At 36.7% G+C, this 14015-nt stretch overlaps 1 protein-coding gene across 2 annotated transcripts in view; it reads left to right on the top strand.

Moving 5' to 3' along the window:
* The window catches only part of l(2)k09848 (WD repeat domain 74 lethal (2) k09848), a 102307-nt gene that overhangs the window by 63800 nt on the left and 24492 nt on the right, over positions 1–14015 (top strand). For both annotated transcript variants that reach the window (XM_090400456.1, XM_090400457.1), the window contains one exon: positions 6698–6798. In XM_090400456.1, the coding sequence (XP_090256582.1) occupies positions 6698–6798 (101 nt within the window). The remainder of the gene's footprint in view (positions 1–6697; positions 6799–14015) is intronic.

The following is a 14015-nucleotide window of genomic DNA, read 5'->3' as shown; positions in this document are numbered from 1 at the left end:
GACTTCTGTACAAGTTTAATATCCAAATCTGAAGTAAAAAGGCGAGAGCTATATATATATATATATATATATATATATATGTAGAAAGTATTTTTACCTTGGGTATAAATATGTTAAAGATACCAAGTAATTTTAAACCTGGTTTTACTCCATTTCCCAAGTAAGCAAACAGACTAAAAGTCAAGTTTGCGCCTGCAATTGATGCAAGTCTAACTGATCCCACAGGTAGTGCAGGACCAGGGCAACTCGTGGCAAAGGTGGAACAAGCTCCGATCACTAATCTTAATATTTACCCTTAATGCCAAAACACATCCCCAAGAAGGGGATGTATAATGTTTTGTATTAAAGGCAAGGGGCCACTACCCAGACCGGTTTCAACCTTTATTGAGGTCTCGTCAGTGGGAGCTAGGCTAGAATTAGAAATACCAAGATTTAGTAGTACAGAGCTTGTAAGTATTTCGCCAAAACAAGTTACCATAAGGTGTTTTAACCTTATTAAATAAGAATCTCTGGAGGAGATATATAAATGTAGAAAGTATTTTTACCTTGGGTATAAATATGTTAAAGATACCAAGAATTTTAAACCTGGTTTTACTCCATTGGAGATGTGTTTTGGCATTAAGGGTAAATATTAAGATTAGTGATCGGAGCTTGTTCCACCTTTGCCACGAGTTGCCCTGGTCCTGCACTACCTGTGGGATCAGTTAGACTTGCATCAATTGCAGGCGCAAACTTGACTTTTAGTCTGTTTGCTTACTTGGGAAATGGAGTAAAACCAGGTTTAAAATTACTTGGTATCTTTAACATATTTATACCCAAGGTAAAAATACTTTCTACATTTATATATCTCCTCCAGAGATTCTTATTTAATAAGGTTAAAACACCTTATGGTAACTTGTTTTGGCGAAATACTTACAAGCTCTGTACTACATCTTGGTATTTCTAATTCTAGCCTAGCTCCCACTGACGAGACCTCAATAAAGGTCGAAACCGGTCTGGGTAGTGGCCCCTTGCCTTTAATACAAAACATTATACATCCCCTTCTTGGAGATGTGTTTTGGCATTAAGGGTAAATATTAAGATTAGTGATCGGAGCTTGTTCCACCTTTGCCACGAGTTGCCCTGGTCCTGCACTACCTGTGGGATCAGTTAGACTTGCATCAATTGCAGGCGCAAACTTGACTTTTAGTCTGTTTGCTTACTTGGGAAATGGAGTAAAACCAGGTTTAAAATTACTTGGTATCTTTAATATATATAATATATATATATATATATATATATATAAAAGCCAGGAATCTGGAAAACAACTGCATTCTCAATGACGAACCTATAGAACAAGTAAAATATTCTGCTGTTTTGTTATGAAAGCAAATTAAGCTTGGAAATAGATAGGGAATAAACAAACTGGTCTGGTAGGAGAGTGAAATGAATAATTTATGTGAACATTTTTTTTTATTAATTATGTAGTAGTAATACAAGATGCTGTTCAATCTGATTTTAACTTATTGATCTGAGAGTTGGATTAGAAATAAATAGTTGATCAAAGCTATGAGAGTTCTGATAAAAATTAGGGGAATGAACAGAAGTGCAGAATCATACTGAAGATGATGATATTAAAAAGGAACTTGATATTATTAGCATTCAAGAATGTTTGAGCAGATCTAATCTCTGGTAGTATGATTGGTCAATCACTTAAATGAAATGGAAGAAGAAAAACTACAAAAGAAATGGTATGGTGATTCAATCATAAAATTTGGGTTTGCCAAGGGAGTCACTACTTCTAGTTTCCCAGGGGTGAAAATTAAAGATGATTAAACATTATAGAAAATAGGAACTAATAATTTAAGTAGCAACAAATATAGCATGAGAGAGGATATGAAAGATCTGTTGGAAGAATTGAGAAAGAAATACGAGAGAGTAAATATTGTTGAATTTCTTCCCAGATACGACAGTACTCAGTTAAATAGCAGGACAATGATGGTAAATGATTCCATGCCCAGGCTGTTTAGAAGAAATGGATGGGAAATACTTAGATGTGTGGAGTGTGTTTGATGGCAGAAAAGACTTGTATGGCCTGCACTGAATTTGGCATCAGGAGCCTGGAAAAATTACTTTGTGGGATGAGACCTAATGCAGAGAGTTAGGAAAACTAGATCATCAAGGGAGGAATTGAAAAAATGTGGGTGAAAAGCTATGATATGAAATGCAATAAAGATATGAATTTTCAAACATGAGTGTGCATCTGGAGAAAGGGGGGTGTAGAATATACGCTTTGAGTTTGGATCTTTTGAGTAGGTCTGAGAAGGGAAAAGTTCTACAACAAGGCCAAATAGATTGCATATCTAATTATAAGAATAGGCTATGTGGTAATTGGTTATGTCTATACACAAATGCCAAGAGCATCAGAAAGAAAGGGGGGTTGATTCATTGCTTTATTGAATATGATGCGACCTAAGATTATTGACATTAGTGAAACCTGGCTATTAGAATCAGATATGGTAACTGGGATCAAGTCTAATGAGTATACTGTGTTTAGGAATGACAGAAGAGATAGGAGGGGAGTATTACTGATGATATCAGATGACTTAAGTCCAGTTAGGGTAGAAACACAAGAAAACAATGTCGTAGTGAGTTTGAGGTTGTCTGGTGTGAAGTGGAGGCTAACAGGATGAAATATATGATGTGGTGCTGCTACAGACCAAGTATCATTATGGGTGACTTTAATTATCCCATGATAAGAATGAAGAGAAATTTAGTGAATTGTTGCAGGACAACTTTCTCAAGCAGCACATGAAGAAGGAACTCGAGGTCAAAGAGTGTTAGATTTGTTCATAGCATCAGAAAGTGTCTCTGTTATAAATATGACTATTTTACTACCAGTTGGTTGCAGTGATCATGCCATGCTTTCTTGGGAAGTATCTGATTATGTTGATGTTCCCATTAGAACAGTTTACTTGCTGAAATACAAAGCTGGAAATTATAATCAATTTAGGAGAATACTATCTTTGATCCCATGGTATCAGTTACTGAATGGAAAAAATTACAGGAACGCATGGAAACTTTGAAAAAGTACTTAAATGAAGCTGTATTTGAATGTATCCCTATGGTTTGAAGAATAAATAGGTTGGGAGTGAAATGGATGTCCAACCTTATTAAGAAGAGATCCATAAGAAGATGATGTGGAAAGTATATTGTGAGAATAAGAGTGAGACGAATTATGAAATATATATAAAGCACAGGCCAGAAAAATAATAAGTAGTGTGTGGAAAGTTAAATCAGAGTATGAAAAGAAATTGCTAGGCAAGCTAAAGGCAGTCCATAAGAATTTATCATTATGCCACAAGTGTCAGAAGCTAATGAGTGTTCAGTTAATGAGTAATCACTTTGCTAAGATATATCAACCAGGTGTATGTAACATGGTGCACAGTGCTACTGTTACATTGGATGAAGAGTTAGAGGTGCATGAAAATGAGGTTGAATAGCTTCGCATAACCTGGATAAGAATTTGTCAATAGTGACAGATGGAATATCACCACGTTTGCTGAAAAAATCTTCAGCTGAATTGGCTAGGCTTTTCACATGTATTTATAACTTGAGTCTCAGCTCAGGAATGGGCAGAATGTATGATAATTCTGTTGTACAAGAGTGGTGCAAAAACTGATGTGACTAACTACCAACCTATCAGTATTTATGGTGTGGTTAGTGAAGATTTTAAACAAGTTGGTAAGAACTCACATACCCAAATGGGTAGATAAACAATCTATTCTCTGCAAGGAGCAGCATGGTTTTATTAAAGGAAGGTCATGTTTTAGCAATTTGCTTATTTTAACAATGTTATGGCTGAGTTGGATAAAGGGAATGGATACATTATGATAATGTTGGATTTTGGTAAGGCATTTGATAGGATACTACACAAAAGGCTGTTGCATAAACTGAAGAATATGGGATCGGAATATAAACTCTTGACTTGGATCAGTGGATGATTGATAGACATATATCAAAAAGTGGTATACTATGGGTTTGAATGTGTGCCAGATTTAAGGTGACCAATGGTTTACCTCAGGATTCAGTTCTTGTGCCATTGTTGTTCAATCTGTACATTATTGACATTAGGAAGGGTCTAACATGAGATGTGCAATTATTTGCCAATGATGCAAAGATAGGCAGGGCAGTCAAGGATGTTACTGATATCCTTACAAAACACTTACAAAATGATTTGAATAAGCTGGAAATTTGGGCAGACGAAAATGGCTCTCAGTTTAATAAGCATAAGGTTATGCACTTTGGCATGATGAGATTTCCAGTGGCATTATTCTATCAGGTCATCCCAAAAGTAATGTCGTCTTTAGCATTAAGATTTGAAAAGATATAAAAGATAAATCACTTGCTAATTTAATCAAGTATATATTCTCCATTTGAATCAGCAATGCTCTTCCAACATTGTGAAAGCTTCATAATGCCATTTGTATAGAATTCAGGAGATTTGGAGGCTCAATTTCAGTGCCTCTAATGTATCGTATTGTTTTTACATTAATGAAATGTTGCAAACTTTGAAATAAGTGGTAATCTACAGGTGCAAGATCAGGAGAGTATGGAGGATGTGGAAGCTTTTCCCAACCAAGTTCCTCAGTCTTGGTATAGGTGATTCTTGCACTATGAGGGTGTGTGTGTTTTCATGGTGAAAAGCAACATCCTTTCATTTGACCAGAGAACACCTCTTTTCTTTTAGTTTTTCATTCAGTCGATCTAGTTGGTCACAGCATACTTCAGCTGTGATTGTTTGCTTTTGTGGCAATTTTTCAAAGTGTATAATACCAGCCATATTCCACCAAATGCTTAACAAAACCTTCTAAGGATGAAGGTCTTTTTTTTGGGTGAGGTTAGCCTGTTTCCCTGAATGAACCCACTGCCTTCGGCACTTAACATTCTTGTCAAGTATCCACTTTTCATCACCAGTAACTACACGACTCAAACACAGAGATTGACCCTCTTGAGAATGAAGAGCAGTGCAGATGTTGACTCGCTCTCTTCGATTGTTGTTTGTCAGTTCATGAGGAACCCACTTGCTGAGCTTTGACACTATTCTAAGTTCTTGCAAATGGCAATGGATGGTCGATGGTGATGAATTAGGATCTCTTGCTAAATCTTCAGCAGTTGCATTGGCATTCTTGCAATAGAGCAATTTGCAGCATATCATTATCGAGTGAGACAGAGTTCCCAAAGCGAGGGGATTCTTTCAAGCTAAAGTCCCCTTGTCGAAATTTTTGGAACCATCGCTGGCACTTTTGCACATTCAAAACATTATTGCCATACACTTCTTGCACATTTTTTACAGTGTTAGCAGCATTGTTGCCTTTTTTGAACTCATAAAGCATGATGTGCCTAATGTGCTCTTCAGTGACCTCCATAGTAATAAAGGAATATATTTAAACAGTGACTTATGTATGATATTCTTGCAAGGTGGAATTCCTTATAATGAGTCCTGTTCAGCTTAATTAAAAAAAAAAAAAATGTTTATACAAGCTGAGACATGTTTGAACAAATACAGTATAAATACACATTACTTTTAGAATGACCTGATACAAGAAACTGATGCTAGGGATCTTAGCTTACAAAGATATTTAGATTATGAGGACAGATTGCAAGTGTGTAGATTACAGATTCTGATTAACGGGAGAAAGATGGGTGATATGATAGGGGTCTATAAACTTCTGAATGAGTGTTATAGGATATCATCTGATGAAATTTTTCATTATATGGAAGGTGGAGAGAGAACATGGGTGCATCCATAGAAGTTAAGTTTGTTTGCAGTCAAGAAAGGGAGGTAAGAGCTAGGTTTTTGCTCTCACAGAGCAGTGAGTGAGTGGAAAAGTTTGCCTTTAGGGATAGTGAGTGCATCTAGTGTGATTGAATTTAAGGGAAGGTATTACAGCTGGTGTGAATGATTTATAGCATCTCTTGATGAGTCCTTGACTTCCTGGAGTTCTCAGATAATAATAATAAAAACAGGTTGTTAATACCAGCATGTTCAGGAAAAAGAACTATATGACAATTTCTGGGTCGATTGATACAGTTAAAATTGATTGCCAAAATGTTACATTTGTGAATACTGGAGACCCGGAGACAATAACATTTTAGTCTGGAAGAAAATGTTATTAAATTCCTATTATATTCCTATTATATAGCCAATAGTATGAAGTTTCTTATTGATTTCATCAACTTTAACAGGGATTTCTCTCTTTGTCCACTATAAATTTCTGTTATTTTTATAATAGTTCAAACTAAACTTCCTGTGTATATTGATATTTGTTCCTGTTTTGTATTTTAGTAATCTTACCAAGTTTATAGTGTCTTCAGCTTTCTTGATATTTTTTACAAGCACAAATATCTTTTCTTGCAAATGTACTACAGTCAACTCACTATAGCAAACGTTGCTATAACACACTGCTGAAAAGTTCTTACTAACATCCCATGTGTACAATGCTGTGCTAAACAAAATTAATTGCAGTAAAGTATCCACTGTTATGAATTATTAAGCTCATAGGGATCTTGCTATAATGAAAGTCAACTGTAATACACTATATTTCTTCAGGAGCAAATTCACATTTGTGTATATGCCTTTGTTGTTCATTTCAAAAGTTACTATTTGTGAATAGATGTATTAATTCCTGAAAGTGATTATGTTACTTCTTTACAGATCAGGGTGTATGATCCAAGTACACCTCAAAGACGACCAGTTATTAATATGGAATTTGATGAGTACCCTCTCACAGCTTTATCTCTTACTCACTCTGAATAGTAAGTGTTACCAATTTGAATTTAAGTATTCATATTTATCAGCCTCTATAGCTAAATTGGTAAAGAAAAATACTCTTTGGTTTGAAAGACCCACATTTGAGCCCCATCTAGGATAGCTACAAAGAACTTTTTCAGCTGAAGATGAGTTAGCTAGTCTTATATGAAGATGGCTGGGTCTGTCTCAAAACTCAAGTTATTTATCCCATAAGACACACAAACCAGCCAGGAAATGTACTCAATTGTGGCAGACTTTGTAGATAGGATTAACTGCTATCATAAGCGAGGTCATATATCATAAGCAGCTAGAGTGCATGAACAAAAGTAGACTGAATGAACCAACCAATAATAAAAGGTATGACAGGAAAAATAGACGTATGAATGTGAACATGAACAAAATGAAGGATAGAGTGCTGTATGGAGACCCGTTAGTACGAGGTGTGTTAGTAGAGGATTTGACAAAATCGTACCAACCTGGTGCGACCATAAAGGACGTAACTGAGTCTATTAGAGAGCAAAAGGAAAGGGTGAAAGAAATGATTGTTGTGGCAGGTACGAATGATTTGAAAGGAGATAAAATGGAAATGATAGAAGACCTGAATGAATTGTTTGAGGTAGCAAAAGAAAAGAGTGAGAGAGTTAGAATGATTAGTCTTTTGCCACGGTATGACAGTGAAATGTTTAAAAGGAAGGCCATAATTGCGAATGACTTTATGCGTGGGTTATGTATGACGAGTGGTGTGGAATTTGTGGATGTGTGGAGTGAGTTTGATGGGCGAAAGGATCTATATAAGATGGATGGCTTGCATTTGAATGGTTACGGTGTAAGAAGACTTGAGAAAGTGTTGCTGAATGTAGTGGATGTGCAAATTCAGGGAAACTAGATTTGTTAAGGAGGGGGAAGTAGATATACAGTCCTTATGGAGGCAGTTGAAGGTAAGAATGAATATAATATGCCAGAGCAAATAAGGACAACAAATCTGAGTGGGATAGTTAATATAAGGCATCAAGGTAGGGTTGGGACTAATGGGGGTCTTAAATTCATGTACACTAATACTAGGAGTATTAGGAACAAGAAGGAAGAGTTTTTGGCCATGGTTGGCACTTCCAGACCACAGGTTATAGGTATTAGTGAAACATGGCTGACTGTAGATGATATAACTAGTGGGATTGAATGTGATGGGTATAGTGTGTTCAGGAATGACAGAGAGAATAAAATGCGGGGAGGAGTATTGTTGATGATAGCTGTTGAGCTCCAGCCAAGGAGAATAGAAGTTGAATTGCAGGATAGAGAAAAGAGCACATTTGAGGCCATTTGGTGTGAGATTGTGGCTAGCAGAACTAAATATACAATTGGGTGCTGCTATAGACCAGGTGATGGAAAAGATGGTGGTGACAGTATGCACAAGCAAATAGAAGAAATGGGTGGAAGGAGGGTGATTATTATGGGAGATTTCAACTATGGTCGCATTGATTGAAGTGAGGAGAGGACACACGGAAGGAAGGAACTGGATTTTATGCGGTTATTAAGGGATAACTATCTGCGACAGCATGTAATGGAAAATACTAGGGGTTAGAGAGTGCTTGATCTAGTAATTACATCTGAGGATTTGGCTGTAACAAATATGACCACATTGCCACCAATCGGTGAGAGTGATCATAGGGTCTTAACTTGGGAGGTGGCTAAAGGTGTAGAATTTTCAATTAAGACAGGGTACATGTGGAATTATCAGGCTGGAAAGTATGACAAGCTTAGGAGTTTGATTGGTTCAGTGCCATGGCATGTACAACTGCAAGGACTAGAAGTTCATAGTGCATGGGAGGTAGTTAAGAAGTGCTTGCATGAAGCAATGGCTGACTGTATACCTAGAGTCCGAATAATAAATCAAGTAGGGGTTAAATGGATGAATAACACCATTAAGCTTGAGCTGCAAAAAAAGAAACAACTATGGAGGGAATTTAAGGAGAAGGGTGACCGGCAGGCACATGAACGGTATAAAGCGCAGGCCAGAAGGGTGACGAGTGTGGTAAGAAAAGCAAAAAAGGATTACGAAAGAACATTGGCCATGCAGGCTAAAGAGAATCCTAAACAGTTTTTTAGATATGTAGCAAGTAAAAGGAAAAATGTACATGGCAGATTGATTTTAAAGAATGCCGATGGTAGGGAGGTAACTGAATCAGTTGAGATAGTTGAGTTACTGAGTGAGCACTTTGCAAGAGTATATCATCCAGGTGGTGACATTGCAGAAACGAATAAACCAGTAGATTATATGGGAATTGTGGTTAATGAAGTGGAGGTGAGTAGTCTATTGCATAACCTCAATGTCAATACATCTGTGGGATTGGATGGTATACCAGCTCGTGTTGTACGAGAAGCAGCTAAAGAATTGTCAGTACCCTTGACCATTTTGTTTAATTTGAGTCTCGGGTCTGGGTTAGTCCCGAGCGGGTGGAAAGAGGGGAAAATAGTTCCACTGCATAAAGTTGGTTCCAAGACTGCTGTTGTAAATTACCGACCGATTAGCATATCAGGAATCATAGTCAAGGTCTTAGAGAAATTAGTCAAGAAAAGAATACAGGATTGGATAGATGAAAATGGGATATTGTATGGGGGACAACATGGTTTTGTGAAGGGTAGATCATGCCTCAGTAACTTGCTCATGTTTTATAACACAGTGACGGCTGAACTGGATAGGGGTAATGGGTTTACAGTGATACTACTGGACCTTGCCAAGGCCTTTGATAGGATACCACATGGAACCCTAATCAGTAAACTGGAGCAGATGGGTATAGATATAGGGTTGGTGAGATGGATAGGGGGGTGGTTGAAGGAGAGATATCAAAGAGTGGTTTATTCAGGAGTGGAGTCTAAAAGACGTCTTGTGACTAGTGGAGTGCCACAGGGCTCTGTTCTTGGACCACTGCTTTTCAATTTGTTCATCAATGATATTGGAAAGGATCTGAGAGGAAGTGTTCACTTGTTTGCTGATGATGCAAAGTTTGGTAGAGCAATTGTGAGTGCACAGGATGTCAAAATTTTACAGGATGATTTGGATAGTTTGGAGGACTGGGATAGGAAAAATGGATGTCAATTTAATGTGGCAAAGTGTAAGGTTATGCACTTTGGGGTGAAAAGAATAGCAGCAGTATATCGCATTGGTGGAACCATACTCCAGGAGATTGATGAGGCCAGGGATTTGGGAGTGTTGGTGGATAGGGAGTTGAAGTTTAGGGGGCACATTGCAAAAGTAACTAAAACAGCTCACCAAATCACTTGGCTTCTGAAAAATACTTTAACATGCAGAGACGAACAAGTTGTTGTTCCTCTGTATCGAGCCTTGATAAGACCCCATCTGGACTTCTGTGCCCAGTTATGGGCACCAGGGTTTCTTCGTGATGGGGAGGAAGTGGAGAGGGTCCAGAGACGAGTGACCAAGATGATAGCAGGTCTGTGGAATGAACCTTATGAGAATAGGTTGAAGATTTGTGGGTTGCAGAAATTGGACGATAGGCGAAGGAGGGGTGATATGAGGATTTGGCTGATTCAGTAATTTGAGACATTCAAATTACTGAAGGGTTTTTATAAGATTGATCCAGAAGATATTTTTGAAAATATGACTGGTGGTGGGAGGACTAGGGGCCATGCATGGAAGCTGGGCAAGAGCGTGGTTGACAAGGGTGTTAGAGCTAGGATCTTTACTTGGAGAGTGGTAAATGAGTGGAATAAGCTTCCAGAGTCTGTTGTGGGTGCTATGACCGTGAATGAGTTCAAGGCAAGGTATGATAGATACTGTGTGAATGTTGAATAGTTGTTCTTGATATGATGTTGGGGCCTCCCTCGATGAGTCTGTCGACTCCTTGGAGTTTCCCGGAACAATAATAATAATAATAATAACATTGTTTCTTCAGAGCCATTTACTTGGCCATGATAGGCCATTGGACTTAACATGTAAGGGAAAGATGAAACATTCATACTTTTGTCTAAAATAATCTCATCATCAAATTCCTGACATGTAACTTCAGTGGGGGTTCAGGATCTTATGATAATACTTTATGAAATTTACATCGTTACTAACTTCCTATTGACAATTTTCCTTAGATTTAATCAGTTATCTGTCAAGACTCTAATCTTATAAGATCATGTATATTTTTGTAAGTCATATCTTACTGTGCCAATCCACCTAGACCTTGGCCTTCCTCTGGGTTTTTTTCTGCCATTCTGGCAAAACACTTGTTTTGGTAACCTTTCCTCTCTCATTCTGTTTAAGTGACCATACTGCTTGAGATTAGCTCTGCTAACACATTCCTGAATGTTGACAGTGTCAAGTCCTATCCTGACATCCTTATTTTTAACATGATACTGCTGTTGATTCCATCTTTCACTCCTCTAATCTTTCTCAGAACTCTCATTAGTGGTCTGTAGTCATTGATCAAGTGTTTTATTCCTAATCCAGTTCTCAGATCCATAAGTTAAAATGGTTTGAATACTATCTTGTATATACAGCTAGTTTAAGGTTTTGACTAATTTCTCTTATTCCAGATAAATTTAATCAATTGGCATCCTACTATACCAACTTTGATAATTCTTTTGTCATCATCATTAAAAATCTAATTGCTGCAGTCATTTTTGAAATTATGGACTTTACAACCTTGTTATAAATAACTATTTTAATTTCCCGATGTTTCAACCTTCATATTAAGGTCATCATCTGGAGTATATACAAGGACAAGCTGAGTTACATTTCACACAGTAAGTTAAAGAAACAATGATTTGATCACCGGTTATTCTACTGGCATGACCTCTAGTGGAAAAAAAAATACAGATAAAATTAAAAATTAATTATTTGGAAACTACATCAAAGCTAAATTCTATTTAACCCTTTCTGTCCTAGTGATTCCAGTTGGAATTACTAACTGTCTTGCCTTTTGTAGCCCATATTACGTGGCTAATGATTCCAATTGGTATCGTATGTCTCTAGTTCCATTCTTTTAATATAATAACAGGTATGTATTATATGTATAAATTTTACTAATATCGGTTTTTATGACTTAGTAGAATAATATGCATATATTGGGTTATAGAGTATACGCTCAGAAGTTGAATATTTGCTACCAGAATATAATGATTCCATATGGAATCAGTCGGTCAGAATTTCTATCCTGAAATGTATTTTTCAGAAAAATACTTGATACTCTTTCTTTTTTAGACCTAAAGACAAAATAAATAGAAAGAAAACTTTTTTTCACTTGGAAAAAAAATTCAGGTCAGAAATGGTTAAGATAACATGAGAGAAACATTTTTTCATATAGATAGTTTTTTTACAGTAACAATGATGTCCTATTTTTAACATGACAATTATATTAGATTTAGGATTCTGGATTATCTACAATCCTGTTTATAGTTAACTCTTAGGGAGAAAGGTTCTGTGGGTAGAATATGTGCCTTCCATATGCTTGGGATTTTTAGACCATCATTATTGTTCAGATTGGGATGGTTGATAGGAATTTCGCCGGCTTCTTTAAATGCATTCATACCATGTTTTGGTGTGATGTAAACAACTGGTGCTTTTCCAGTCAATTGTATGTAAAGTGTTCAGAGCATGATCAGAAAGGCAAGTGTCACCATAGTTATTATATTTAATGCGTCGTTTATGTTCCTTTTGTCTGATAGGAATTGTGCGTCCTGTTTTCCCTATACATGGTAGATTACAGGTGTAATAAATACGATATACTCCAGGATGGGCCAGTGGAGGGAGTGGGTCTTTGGATTAGTCGAGTAAGCTTTTTAATTTTGCAGGAGATTTAAAGGTGGCTTTGAGGTTGTATTTCTGTAGTATTCTGTTTATTTTATCTGATGTCCCTTTAATGTAAGGAATGGTTATAGTTTTATTATAGTCTGGTTTATCTTTGTTTTTTATTGAGGTCTTCTTGTAGAGAATTTTGTTAATAGTGTTTTGGCTGTAACCATTTTTTGCTCATTTCTATCTACAATTTTCCTCCAAATCAGTCTGTTACTTGTCAAGACTCCAACATTATCAGATCTTATATTTCTATCATCTAAGGCACTTTGTACCGTATCAATCCACCTATATCTTGGTCTTCCTCTGGGTCGTTTTCCTGCCAACCTGGCAGAGAACACTTGTTTTGCTAATCTTTCCTCTCCCATTCTATTTAAGTGACCATACCACCTGAGATTAGCTCTGCTAATGCATTCCTGGATGCTGACAGTGTCAAGTTCTTTCCTAATATCCTCATTTTTAATATGATATTGCCATTGATACTACGCCTATAATCTTTCTCAGGACTCTCATGTCTGCGGTCTCTAGTCTTTGGTCAAGTGTTTTACTTCTGACCCAGCTCTCAGATCCATAAGTTAAAACTGGTTTGAACACTGTCTTGTATACAGCAAATTTAGTGTTCCGACTAATTTCTTTCTTATTCCATATGAATTTATTCAATTGACTTCCCACCATACCAGCTTTGCTGATTCTGTTGTCTATTTCTATATTTAATTTCCCATCTTCAGTAAAAATTGTGCCTAAGTAGCTGAAATGTTTTACTTGTTCCACAGGTTCTCCATTCACAACACAGTTGACATTTTCAATGATTCTGCCTATTTTCATTGTCTTTGTCTTTTTATTGCTGACCTTCATACCATATCTATTACAACAGTTATTCAATTTAGTCAGGGAATCTTCCAAACTTGTTGCGTATTTATTTAGAAGTATAACATCGTCCGCATAAAGCAAAGAGCTGACATTAACATCTCCAATTCCGAAATCAGGTTTAATACCACTTTCCTTCATTATGTGATCCATATAGATAATGAATAACAGAGGGGATAATATGCATCCTTGTCTCACACCAGATTTAACATTAAACCATCTTCCTGTACTTCCTTCAATTCTAACTGCTGACTTACAACTTCAATTCTAATTGCTGACTTACAACTCAAATAAAGAGTAAGTATTGCTTGATATAATGCCCCATTGACATCATATAACTGCAGTGTATTGAATAGCTTCTCTATTGGCACCTTGTCATATGCCTTTTCCAAATAGACAAAACTTAAATACAGATCTTTGTCATATTCCCATGCTTTTTCGACTATTTGTCGTAAAGTGAAGATCTGATCTTGACAGCCTCTATTTGGCCTGAATCCAGCTTGTTCTTCACCAAGCTTTTCTTCCACAATTCTTCTCAACTGTTTCTCAAGTATA

Source organism: Typopeltis vanoorti, chromosome 11 (assembly GCF_054136105.1).
Source record: "Typopeltis vanoorti isolate ZY-2024b chromosome 11, IOZ_Tvanoo_1.0, whole genome shotgun sequence".
Lineage (NCBI taxonomy): Eukaryota > Metazoa > Arthropoda > Arachnida > Uropygi > Thelyphonidae > Typopeltis > Typopeltis vanoorti.
This window is presented reverse-complemented; position numbering and strand designations above follow the sequence as displayed.